Source organism: Carcharhinus amblyrhynchos, chromosome 2 (genome assembly GCF_965287045.1).
Source record: "Carcharhinus amblyrhynchos chromosome 2, sCarAmb.v2.hapA, whole genome shotgun sequence".
In the NCBI taxonomy this organism is placed as follows: Eukaryota; Metazoa; Chordata; class Chondrichthyes; order Carcharhiniformes; family Carcharhinidae; genus Carcharhinus; species Carcharhinus amblyrhynchos.
In genome coordinates, this window is record NC_137325.1 from 44,396,290 (window position 1) to 44,410,025 (window position 13,736).

Sequence of the window (13,736 nt, forward strand, 5' to 3'; positions counted from 1 at the left end):
CCCCTTTGGACAGCACTCATCCTTCTCCATTTTTATCCTAAAGTAGACAGACTTGTGGTCACTGTTAGCCACATGCTCGCCTACTGCAACCTCAATCACCTTGTTGTTGGTTCGGCCAGCATTTATTACCCATCGCTAATTGCCCTCAAGTTGGTGGTGGTAAGCTGCCTTAGTGAACCATTGTAGTTGATGTGTTATCGAAACACTCAGTGCTGTTAGAGTGTTCCAGGATTTTGACCCAGTGACAGTGAAGGAACCACGACATAGTTCTAAATCAGGATGACGTGTGGTTTGAAGACGAAATTGCAGGTGATGGTGTTCAGACATTGTCCTTCCAGGTAGTAAGGGTCATGGGTCTGGAAGGTGCTACTGAACGAGCCATGGAAAACTGCTGCAATGCATCCTATAGCTAGTAAATACATCTGCCACTGTGTATTGGTTGCACAGGGAATGAATGGTGAAAGTGACAGATGGGGTGCCAATGAAGCAGGCTGCTTTGCCCCAGATGATGTTGTGCTTCTTGAGTACTATTGGAGTTGTATTCATCTGAGCTAGCGGAGAGTACTCTGTCATACTCTTGACTTGTATTTTTTAGATGGTAGACAGGCTTTGGGGAGTCAAGAGATGAATTACTTGCAGCAGAATTCCAGAGTCTGACCTACTCTCCTGGCCCAGTACTTATATGGCTGGTCTAGTAAGTTTCTAGTCAATAGTAATCCTCAGAATGTTGATAATGGGGGATTCAGTGATAGCAGTATCATTGAATGCTAAGGGAAGATACTTAGATTCTCTTTTACTGGAGATGGTAATTGCCTGGCACCTGCGTGGCATGAATGTTATCTACCTTTACAAGCCCAAATATCTACGCTGTTACGTCTTGCTGCATATGGCACAGACTTTCAGAACCTGAGACGTGGCAAATGGTACAATCATCTGCAATCATCCCCACTTCTGATCTTATGGAGGAAAGATCACTGATGAAACAGCTGAAGACGGCTGGGCCGCAGATAGTATCCCAAAGAACTCACACAGAGATATCCAAGGACTGAGATGATTGACCTCCAACCACCATTTTCCTTCGTGCAACTCCAAAGATGTATGCGTTCGGTTGATTGGCCATGCTAATTTGCCCCTTACCGTCAAGGGATTAACAGGAGAAATATGTGGGGTTACAGGGGCAGGGCCTGGGTGGGATTGTTGTTGGTCTTAACGTGATAGGCCTAATGGTCTCCTTCTGCACTGGAGGGATTTTACGATTCTATGAACTTCAAACAGAGGAGAGCTTCACTCGATTCCCATTGATTTCAGTTTTGCAAGAGCTCCTTGTCACACAGCCAAATGCTGCTTTGATGTCAAGGGCAGTCACTCACCTCGATTACAGCTCTTTGTCCATGTCTGGACCAAGGATATAATGAAGTTAGGAGCTGACTGGCACTAGTGGATCTCAGGTTAGGGGTCAGTGAACAGGTTAATGCTGAGTAGATGCCTTTTGATAGCACTTACAATGAGACTTTATTACTTTGCTGATGCTTGAGAGAGAAGTGAAGGGGCAATAATTGGTCAGATCAGATCTGTCACTGCATTTCTAAGTTTAAAAGAACTAACTGGAGGCATAGTGTGCATCACTATTGATGACTGGATGTGACAGGACTACAGTGCTTGGATCTGATCTGTTGGCTTTCGGATTGTTAGCTCTGTCAATTGCCTGTTGCCTTTGTTGTTTGGCATGCAAATAGTGCTGCCTTGTAACTTCATTAGATTAACACTTCATCTGGGTATGCCTGGTACTGTTCCTGTCATGCCCTCCTGCACCTTTCAATGAATGAAGTTTGATTTCGCAGTTTGATGGGAATGGTAGAGTGGGGATAAGACAGGCCACGAGGTTACAGATAATTCTGCTGCTACTGCAGATGATGGCTGATAGAACCTCATGGATGCCCCAGTTTTGAGTTGCCAGATCTGTTTGAAATCCATCCCATTTAGCATGACGGAAGGTGTCCTCAACACGAAAATGGGCTTTGCCTCCCCAAGACTATGTGGTAGTCACTCCTACCAACATCGTCTTGGACAGATGCATGTGTGACAGATAGATTGGTGAGGATGAGGTCAAGTATGTTTTCCCCTCTTGTTATTTCTCCCATGAACTGCCAACCTCTAGCAGTCCTTTAGGGCTTGGCCAGTTCAGTCAGTGGTGCTGCAAATTACTTCAGTTGAAGGCCCTACTCAGATTGCGTGCTGCGTCCTTGCCACCCCCCAGCGCTTCTTCCAAATGGTGTTCAATATGGAGAAGTACTCACTCATCAGTTGAGGGGGACAGTAGGTGGTAAGCAGCAATAGGTTTCTTTGGACATATTGAACCTCATGGCATGAGCCTTAATGGGGTCCGAAATCAATATTGTCGGTGGGACAGGATATATCCAGATATGATAGTGCCTGGGACATAATCTGTAAGGTATTAATTCTGTAATTATGACTACATCAGGCTGTTGTTTCACTATAAGGGAACATCTTTCCCAGTTTTGGCGGGTTAGGTGGACGGGCCATGCTAAATTGCCCTTTAGTATCAAGGAGTTTAGCTGGGGCAAATGCATGGGATTATGGTCGGTGCAGACTCGATGGGCCAAATGGCCTCTTTCTGCACTCTTTTGGGTTTTATGATTCTATGTTAGAAAAGACGACTTTGCAGGGTAGACAGAGCTAGATGTGTCATTGTCATTTCCAGCACCTAGGTTGATATAAGGTGCCCATCCAGTTTTGTTTTTTTTTTGCAGACTTTGTAATGGTTTTATGCACCGAGTGGCTTGCTGGGTCCTTTCAGAAGGCATCTAAGAGTTAACCACATTGCTGTGGGTCTGGAGTTACATGTAGGCCGATCCAAGAAAGAATGGCAGTTTTCTTTCTCTAAAGGACATTACTGAACCAAGGTGTAAAGTTAATGCCCTCAATAAGGAACCCCAAACTTAGGAACATTGAATACTGTCGTCAATTTGACGAGTAAAATAATGGTTTGTTCTAGTCCGCAAACTCAAACAGTATGGTGTTACTCACTAAGGTACAAAAAATTAAACTATAACAGGCATGATAGTAAAAATGGTTCTCAAGTTACAAGCAAATTAAAAGGAAGTTCTACTCTTTAAAAGGAACATAAAGTTGGCTTGGATGACTTTTTCTTTAAATCAGGTCACCTCAGGTCTCTCTTTACCTGTGGTTACATTTATAAATAAAATGTTTCATGTAACATATCTAATCAGGCAATTACAAAATGATGAAAAATCTCACTCAGTGTAAAAAGCCAGCAAAGCAGGGGTCCATGAAGCATGATACATTTTATTTCAACTTCATTAAGAAACCAATATACAAAGAAAAAATAATGTGCAATACTAGAATGTGATATGTCAAAATAATACCGTTCTGAAACGTTAAGCAATGGCGAAATGGCAAACAATGCAGGAAAAACAAGGCTGCAATAGCCTATTCATGACTTAGTCCCTCATATTCCTCTGTTGTCCTATTTTTGTCAAAATGGTTTTTGACTTGAGTATTCCATTTAATTGATAACTATCCTTGAACTGGAAAGCAGATTTAGATAAACAGAAGATTGTTCATCTTTCAAATAAGATACATCTCTCACAGAAATATAACCTAGCTTGTTCAGTGAAAGCCACATATGGAATAAGTACAGCTACAAGTCTATGCCAACAGATCGCATTCATGTGGACTCCTATGAAACAGCAGGATCAGATTTTAGAAGTATTTTAATTTGAAGCAAGTTAAAAACTAACCACTTATTCATTCCCTAACTAAACCCTAGCAAGATTGTATAGATAATCTCAGGGTGCAAGAGGCTGCACGTCAACCAACAAAAGAAAATCTTAAGTAATGTATTTCTAACTTTTTTTCCACACCTTGGGTAAGTACTAAGGTAGAACACATTTAGAAGCAGGAGGTAACTGTATAATCTCAGCTCTCAAAACTATCTACCTTTGATATGAATTTAAATCAAGGAGAAAGTCTGTGAAGGCTGCCTTAACTGTTCTGTCTAGATAAATACAAGAACTTTTCATATATCCAAATACAGTTAAAATAAGGCTATAATTCTGACTTATATGGCAATGTATTCAATGGAGCGTCAACTTATTGGTCCAAAAGTAAAAAGTACTTGGATAATTCTGTGGGATGTCCTGACAGATTTTAAAATCAAAAATAATTGATTAATAATTAATGGTTGAAGCTATGCTAAACATATAGGAGGCAATCTTACCAGCTTGTCATGCTGATCAGCGTGGCAAGCAGGTACATTAGTGAGAGAGGTGAAAAACGGGTTTGTGCCTAGTTTCCCGCCTCCTGCAATCTTACTGGCCCTGCACTGTGGGTGTAAGGCTGATTTAAATATTTAAGTATTCATTTTGATGTGATTGGAGCACCCAGAACAGAATTGTCTAGGCTCACTTGACTTAACAGCCTCGCTGGTGGAGGTCCTCATGGCCAAGGATCATGTGTGGTCCCCAACAACAAGGACCTGACATCATGGCTTCATTGGTGGGACTGAAGGCCATTGAGGCCAAGTGGTTGGGGTGGGGGCAGGGGAAAAGAAAGTGCCCCGGCAGTACTAGCACACTGCCCACCAGGCATCCTGGCATCTTGGCAGTGCCAAGAGGGGGCCTAAGGGGAGGCTGGTGGTGGTGGAGGAGCTGTGCATTCTGCAATTGGGCGTCAGTTGGGGCAGCAATCATCCGGGGGTGGGCTGGGAAGTGACAGATCTTCAGTGTTCTAGTACACTTATACACAGAGGTCTGAGTGGACACAATGGCGCTCTCTAGTTGAGAGTGACATTCCAGCAAGAATAGACTCTATTCCCCGAATGGTGCGAATTACACATTGCCTCATCTTTTGCAATTAGTGGCATAAGATGGTGTCTGAAAGTTTGCTGAAAAACATGCGTTATTTTCTCCTGCTTTTACACTTGTTCGACACTTAGAATTTTTTTTAGTAAGTTCACCTCCCCCATAGAAATCTAAGGTAAAGTTGAAATCAAATTGGTGTCTAGTTCTGGGAAGAATGTGAACTTCAAACAGATCAGATTGACCAAGACAATGCCAAGGTTGAAGCTTTTTCTCCACTGGAATGTAAGATTGTGAAGAGATCTGATGCATTGGTAACGATAAGGAGTTTTGATAAAATAGGAGAAATCTATTTTCGTTGATCAGTGCGTTTACAACTAGGTGATTCATATTTATAATGATCAAAGCAACAAAGGGAGAAATTATGGGATTTTCTTTTTACATATATGTAGAAGTTGTTGTTGGAAGATGGAATGTTTTACAAGAAACAATAAACAACAAAATTCAATACAGCTTTTTAAAGGAAAATAAATAAGAAAAATAAAAGTGCTTAGATAAAGGGGAAGGAAATAATGGGACTAAGTGACTGATTGCATGATTTCCTGTGCTGAAAAAATATGATTTTACAAAAAGGAAAACAAGACTACCTAGAACATCATGTCTTATGATGCTCCAAAGTTTGACATATATAACAAGCTTAGAACTTGAAAATATCTCCACGTACAGATGGGAGTCACAGCATCCTGCTGTTTATTGTGATTATTCAAATACACAGTTAAAAACCTTAAGTACCAAGGAAAAGCAATAGAAGAACAATTTGCTTCAAACAGAAAGCAAGGAACCTCTATTGGGATTCTTATGTGGCAATATGGCAAAAAGCAACTTGTAAGTCTGGCACATTGTGGGGATACTCTGTGATAATATATAGAATCCTACAGTGCAGGAGGCCAGTTGGCCCATTGAGTCTGCACTGACCACAATCCCATCCGGCCCTATTCTCATTATGCCATGCATTTACCCTAGTGTGCCCCCCGATACTAAAGGGCAATTTATCACGGCCCATCCATCTAATCCGCACATCCTTGGACTGTGGGAGGAAACCAGAGCACCCAGAAGACACCACACAGACACAGGGAGAATGTGCAAATTCCACAAAGTATCCCAAGCCAGGAACTGAACCCAGATCCCTGGCGCTGAGAGGCAGCAATGCTAACCACTGTGCTACTATGCCACTCTGTCTTGAGCTCCTGTTTTAAGGCAAGTAAAGCAATTAGAATCCTTTTGATTGTTTGTGAAGGATCAAATAGAAACGTCTTCTTTAGTATTGCTGAAAAAAAAAGACGTTTTGACGAAGTTTTTCATCTTGCATTCATCAGAATGATCACAAGAATACCACTGCTGGGGAAACAACAATTTTATACTGAATGAGAAGAATGTGCTGATTGGTTGGGAAGTGGGAGTTGACTCTTCTTTACTCCTCAGGGCAATGCTGTGACCAGAATCAAACTGCCTGGTTTAAAATTTTCAAACAATGTGTGGCAGTTAACTGTTAGTCATCGTTATTTGGTGCATTCTCTAGGACTCTATCAATTCAGTATCCACTTGCCAACGACTCAGGACTCTCTTCTCATATAGTATAAAATTGTTATCTTTCCTAACATTGGTATTCTTGCTATTGCCCTGATGAGTACATGATAAAACACTTCAACAAAATGCCTTTTATCAGCAAAACTCAAGTTCCGACTTCCTTCTTGATTATGTTCTCACTCTATTTCACTGAGGTTTGTCTACTCTGGCTGACAATCTTAGTGTGATCGGGTTTAGCTGGAATGATTAAGTTTATTGATTTTGTTCTGAATATTCTTGGAAATAAGGTTTTACAGGTGTGATTCTTGAACCGAAGGAAAATGTAGGAAATAGAGTATCTGGTTTAGGCAAAAAGAATCTTAAGCAAAAATTGCGAACAATTGTATTTTTCCTATTTTTAAGAACAATGGCAGTTGTTGCTTACTCATTTATGAAGATTGTTATTTCGTTTTGATGCTCGAGGATCTCTTGCACAATCAAACCAATTTAAAATTCCAATTTAGCCTTTCCTCTGGTATGGTGATACTTTGGGTGGAATTTTCCCAAAAAATGGCAAAAGTGCAAGGTTCTGAAGACCAGGGTGTTTCTGCCCAAAGAAACAGGATTTCCATCCAGATCTTCTTACACCATTTTAATGCAGGGAGTGTTTTCCACCCTAAATGTGAGGGGTGGAGCCTAAAGACACCAGCAAGTGATGCGCATGGAGATGCCTTTTTGAAGAATTTTTTAAAATTATGCTGGTTTTGAATACTTAAATATATTCCCATGTTGGGCATAATCCTGATGATGTCTTATTTGGGGGCGTGCATTAAATCACCCTCTGTTTTTTTGGTGGCTTCATTTTACTATTTAGTCATGAAAGGGCTACCATAGGACCTAACTTTTCTTTCTTTTGTATGCCTCCTTTGAAAATATATATGAAATATATTTTTTGGATGTTTAAGGCACTGTTAGAATTTTGGGTTCCTGGACAACCTGAAAAAGGATGCAGAAACTAAACATACTGAATTAATCATCTTCTGTCTATTCACCTGCCTCTGTAGAAAGAGTCAGTCCAATTAGCAAAGAATCCACAGTCAGGAAAAACCGTAATAATAAAATAGTGCATTTTCTAGGGCGTTTTAGGACACAGAATTAGGGCATTCTGTTTCACGTATCTATTTTGCAATGTACAACAATATTTTATTTAAAGCGGGCGTACACAATGGATTCTCAGTATGAACTAGGCAATGCTAGTCCAAGACTCAAGGATGATATTTTCTGGGCTCAGAAAAATACTAAGACAAAACAGATTTCTGTTAGTAAAATCTTATTTAAATACAATCGTACAGTGATTTGATATAACAATTTAAGTTAGACAACTAGATACTAAGAATGTAATCATGACAAATGTAACATGGATTAAAAATTCAGCTTTTGGCATATTTTATAAAACACTCACCATTTTATTGGGATAACGCAAGACTACAGGTTGCACAGGCACTCCAGGAATGAATGCACCTGAAATGAAAATATGAAACAATAATTATACCATCATTTTTCCCTCTCTGATCTCCATCTATTCATTGCAAAAGGCAACTAAGAGTCACACTGTTGTGGGTCTGGAGGGACATTTAGTCCAGACCAGGTAATGACAGATTTCCTTCCCTAAAGGACATTAGTGAATCAGATGGATTTTTAATGACAATTGACATTGGTTCCACAGGTCATTAGACTTTTAATTCCAGAGTTTTAATCAAATTCAAATTCCAACACCTGCCATGGTGGGATTTAAAGTCAGGTTCCCAGAGCATTACACTGGGTCTCCGGATTACTTGTCCAGCATGTCACCATATCACCATATCTCCTTACTTTTTACTGAGAAACTATTAAAGGTAGAACTGCCTTCCAGTACCTCGTTCAAATCTTTATTCAAGTGTAAACCTAGATACTGAGTGGACATAGGGGTTTTTGACTACGGGTTAGCACCACAGCTAGATGCTGTCTACTTCCTAGCTTAAAATTGAACTTGAATAACATGAGCTTCATTTATTAAACTATATTTTTCCAAGCGGCAATCAATTTTGTCCCAGATTATTTTCTCAAAACACTGCCATCACCAAACGAACTGACTTGTGGTTGCTGGGTTCATTAACTGGGTTGAGCAGTTAGTAAGGTGATCAATAGTCAGGCTAAATGGCGTCTCATAGATTCAACTAACCATATATGGAAGCTTTCAAAACTAGGCTCTATCTTTCAAGCTTCACATAATTGATAAATAGCGGTTTAAACAATTATGCACAGGAGTATTAAAATTGACTGCTTTTTGAGAATCGGAATAGAAAAATAGAAAATAACTACGATTAAAAATAACAAATACAGGTGATATTAAGATTTAAAGGCGCTTGATTCCCAAAGATCGGCATTTATCCCAAAATTAAATCTCCTCTAATGAAATTAATGGGTAGTCTTGTATTTGTCAACTGAATATACAAATCAAGAATGACATTTTTTAGTTTAATTGTGTATTTCTGACAGCTTCATTACTATATTAATCTGTGACTTACTGATACATTGTGAAATACTAACAAAGAACAATATGCAGTAGCGGCTATACACAGCAGCTCATTTGAAAAAGAAAATCAATGTATTTGTAATCTGTATTTAACCAAATAATTAAATCAATGGGTCATGAATGGCTACTTAAGTGCAACTTCCTTAGCAGCTTTAATAACTAGAATCAACGATAAAGCCCTTATCAATGTGTAGGTTATCGCAAAGTAAACATCATAGATAAAATTGCCACAAGTGTGTGTTCCTGCACAAGGATACCACTAACAACTCTACTAATCCATGATAATGGAGAAAATTGCTAAGTAAAATGGAATTTTGGCCAAAAACCAACTCACCAAATCCCACTTGGACAAGACCTTCATTACATTTTCAGTTGATGTGACCCACTCATTATAAATTAATTCATATGTACCATCACTATCACAAGTATAACACAGAAACTTGTGCATGCAATTATTATATTTCATTTAAACTCTACTATCCTTGTAAAATTAGTGGAGGTTACTTCAAGAAAAGGGTGGAAATAGGCATCAAATGATGGTACGCAAGTAAAACACGTCTATTTAAAAAGTCTGGATTTGGTCTGCAATATTAGGGTTAACCGTTCAGTACTGTCACAAAATGGAAGGATGTTATTGAAATAATTTTTTTTTCACTTTTTTTTACCGGCACGGTAGCAGAGTGGTTAGCACTGCTGCTTCACAGCTCCAGGGTCCTGGGTTCGATTCCCGGCTCAGGTCACTGTGTAGAGTTTGCACATTCACGTGTCTGTGTGGGTTTGCTCCGGGTACTCCGGTTTCCTCCCACAGTCCAAATATGTGTGGGTTAGGTTGATTGGCCATGCTAAGAAATTGCCCCTTAGTGTCTAGGGATGCATAGGTTAGAGGGATTAGTGAGTATAATATGCAGGGATATGGGGGTAGGGCCTGGGTGGGATTGTGTTTGGTGCAGACTTGATGGGCCGAAGGTCCTCTTTCTGCACTATAGGGTTCTATGATACACAAGCTCAATCAAACTGCCATGTATTTTGTAAACCATGTCTGTTCAGCACCTACGAGAAAGGAAAGAATAGAGAACAGGGTGTTCTTTGCAACTGATACAATTAGTAATCAGAATGCTGTGGGGCAGAAAGTAGTTTAGACACAGATGAGGTGTTGAAAGAAGCAGCAGCAAGGAAAAACAGCCATCCTCAGTAAACAACTCAGCTAGAGAGGAAGGGCTGAAGACCATTCTCAATTCCTGGTCACTTAAGATGTGTGGTGCAGTAATCACTGGCTAGATTTGACCAATATGTTTATGGTTTCTCCACAACAGAAACAAAAACTTTTGGTTTTCAGTTTTTGAAGGATGATGTTAATTTGCCAAAATACAAGACTGTTCTTTGTAGTGTTTTATTACTTTTCTGCCACTTTAACAAATACTTTTGCTTATTGAAAGAGAGGTCTGAGTTCTTAGTGCTTTTCCAAATGTTTTTCGCTTATGCCCAAAAAAAGTACATTATACAAAACCAGTATTTCAGTCTTGCACAGAACATCAGTACCATGATTTAAATGTACCTGAAGTTGCGCATGCACTTCCAGTGAAGGTTTGAATTGCATTTTAAGGAACTTGTCAAGATGGCTCAGGGACTGATGAAAAGGACTTGCAGGTACTTAGGGGCAGCACCGGAGGTTTTGATAGAAAAGGTACAACAGATTTGGGAGGTGAACAAGGCCACAGAGACAACTAATGTGGGAGGAGGCCCCAGCCAGGAGCTCTTTCCCCATGACATGTTTAACGTCAATGGCCAAAGTAGGACTCTCTCAAACAGACTTCTCAATAACTGCACCTAAATTGTTTTGCAACCACACAAACCTCATCCTACATCTAGCTATAAACGTGCTTTTACATAAAGAGAGATCTGGATAGGCTGAGAGAGTGGGTGAGGACCTGGCAGATGGAGTATAACATTAGCAAGTGTGAGGTTATCCACTTTGGCAGAAATGATAGTAGGAGGGATTATTATTTAAAAGGCGAAAAGCTGCAGCATGCTACAGAGCAGAGGGACCTGGGGGTCCTTGTGCATGAGTCGCAAAAACCCAGTCTGCAGGTGCAGCAGGTAATCAAGAAGGCAAATGGAATGTTGGCCTTTATAGCGAGGGGGATAGAATATAAAAGCAGGGAGGTCTTGCTGCAACTGTACAGGGTACTGTGAGGCCGCAGCTGGAGTACTGTGTGCAGTTTTGGTCGCCGCACTTGCGCAAGGATATTTTGGCCTTAGAGGGAGTGCAGAGGAGGTTCACTAGGCTGATACCAGAGATGAGGGGGTTGGACTATGAAGAGAGGCTAAATAGACTAGGTCTGTACTTGTTGGAGTTTAGAAGAATGAAGGGGGATCTTATAGAGATATATCAGATAATAAAGGGGATGGATAGGGTAAGGGTAGAGAGATTCTTCCCGCTTAGAAAGGATAGCAGGACTACAGGACACAGCCTCAAGATAAGAGGTGGGGGGGGGGGAAGCAGTTTAGATCAGAGTTGAGGAGGAACTTCTTCACTCAAAGGGTGGTGAGTCTTTGGAATTCTCTGCCTGTTGAAGTGGTGGAGGCTACCTTGCTAAATATATTTAAGTCACGGGTAGATAGGTTTTTGATAGACAGGGGAATTAAGGGTTATGGGGAGAAAGCGGGAAAGTGGAACTGATCCACTTCAGGTCAGCCATGATCTTATTGAATGGTGGGGCAGGCTCAAAGGGCTAGATGGCCTACTCCTGCTCCTATTTCTTATGTTCTTAAATTAGCCTATTGCATCTTTCACGTGCAAAGCTCCCACTTCAGACAGATATCACAACTTTGACACCCATATAAGACAGGCTTGCATCCCTATAGCACTTATCACCACACAGGGCGGCACTGTGGCAAGTGGTTAACACTGTTGCCTCACAGCGCCAGGGATCCAGGTTCTATTCCCACTTGGGTCACTGTGTGTAGTCTACACCTTATCCCAGTGTCTGCATGGGTTTCCTCCAGGTGCTTGGGTTTCTTCCAGATGTGCTGGCCAGACGGATTGGCCATGCTAAATACTCCCTCAGCATACCCAAGCAGCTGCCGGAATGTGGGGACGAGGGGATTTTCACAGTAACTACATTACAGTATTAATGTAAGCGACTAATAAACAAACTTTAAACTAAATCACTACATCAGGACCCGAGCCTAGAAGTACTTTACAGCCAACGAAGTACATTTCTGGGATCACTCTTGTAATGTTGGAAACATGGCTGATAATTTGCATAAAACAAACTCTCAAACACCAATGCAATAGTGACCAAATAGCTTGTTTATGTTGTACTGATTGGGGGAATAATGATTGTTCAGGACATTAAAACCCCTAGCTCTTCCTTAAATGGAATCTTTTACGTCAAGGTTTCCCAATTGCAAGGCCCTTTAAATCCTCGCTTTTGTTCAACTGATGGATGTGGCAAAAAATGGTAAGTGGCTTAGTCAAATTACGTTTACAAAACATGCAGTTTACTCAGAACTGATGTGTGCGGGGAGGCTAGATTTAAACTGAGCAATTTCAGAATTCTGTTGATTGCATTAAGCATACTGGATTAAACTTCCTAGTTACAGCCAAGCATTACAAAAAGTAAACTGTGAAGTGCAGAACGGATAACTATGTTGTACTGTACATAAAGCATATTCTTGCACTGAAGTAAGAAACTACCACCAGTAATAGATGAAGCCCAAACCTCACCCTGCTCAGCAGCTGAAGATCACTTACCTCCCTCATGACCTCAACAATTCTCATATCCCCCAAATTATTTTATTCTGGGGGTCATGTGAAGTCTAGGTCATTAAAATGATGTCACACCAAGAAAAAATAATTACACTTTTTCCTTTGTAAACTGACAAGTCCTAGATTTAATGGTTTATTCAGAAGACACCCTCAAATACACACATGCAAATAAATACAACTACCAATAAACTACTTCATAATCTTTTCTTCCAGAATAAAATGGCAGGATCCCATGAGAGTACTTCCCTTAAAGAATTGGTGCTGACATTAGTGGGGAGAGGAATGGCAGATGCTGTGGCCATAATATGAACAGGCACACACCACAGAGGTATCTGGCTATGACTACAGCTTCTTTAAGCATAAACATCTATGATCCTTAATCCCCTAAACCTATCAGTACTCAAAAACTTTATATGATTTCCTCACCCATGCCCTGTTGTACTAGGCACACACAGTACCTTCTAGCTTTATCACTGCAGTTTCCTAGGAGCAAAGTCCACCTTGCTCTCTGGAGAAAATGGAAGATGAGAAGGAAGAGCCATTATGCTCCTTGAAAAACCAAGTCTAAGGAAGAAGGCACTGCATCAAATGATACCACTGCCGCTGGACTAGCTCAGAGACTGACAACTCAAATAATTTAGAGACTGGGTACAACAGTGGGATACACAAGTCACTAGTGGACAGCAAAGACATAGATGCCACCTTGCAGGGGAGACGGGATGATGGAAGGTACTGCAGTTACTGTAAATCTGAAATAGAAACATAAAATGCTGGTAATACTCAGGTTACACAGCATTTGTGGAAAGAGAAAATTAGCATTTCAGTTTGAAAACCTTTCATCAGAACTGAAAAGACTGGTGGACAGGGTCAATCAAAAAGTAATTAAAAAGGGTAACAGAATGTTAGCCTTCATGTCAAGGAGGCTGGAAAACAAAGGGATGGAAGTCATCCTATAGTTGTATTAAGTTCTACTTCGAATGCA

The 13,736-nt window shown here is 40.5% G+C and overlaps 1 protein-coding gene across 3 annotated transcripts in view; it reads right to left on the minus strand.

Annotated features, from left to right (window-relative positions):
* lpcat1 (lysophosphatidylcholine acyltransferase 1) overlaps window positions 1-13,736 on the minus strand; it is a 181,561-nt gene that overhangs the window by 55,968 nt on the left and 111,857 nt on the right. For all 3 annotated transcript variants that reach the window (XM_080205155.1, XM_080205164.1, XM_080205173.1), the window contains exon 6: window positions 7,870-7,928. In XM_080205155.1, the coding sequence (XP_080061281.1) occupies window positions 7,870-7,928 (59 nt within the window). The remainder of the gene's footprint in view (window positions 1-7,869; window positions 7,929-13,736) is intronic.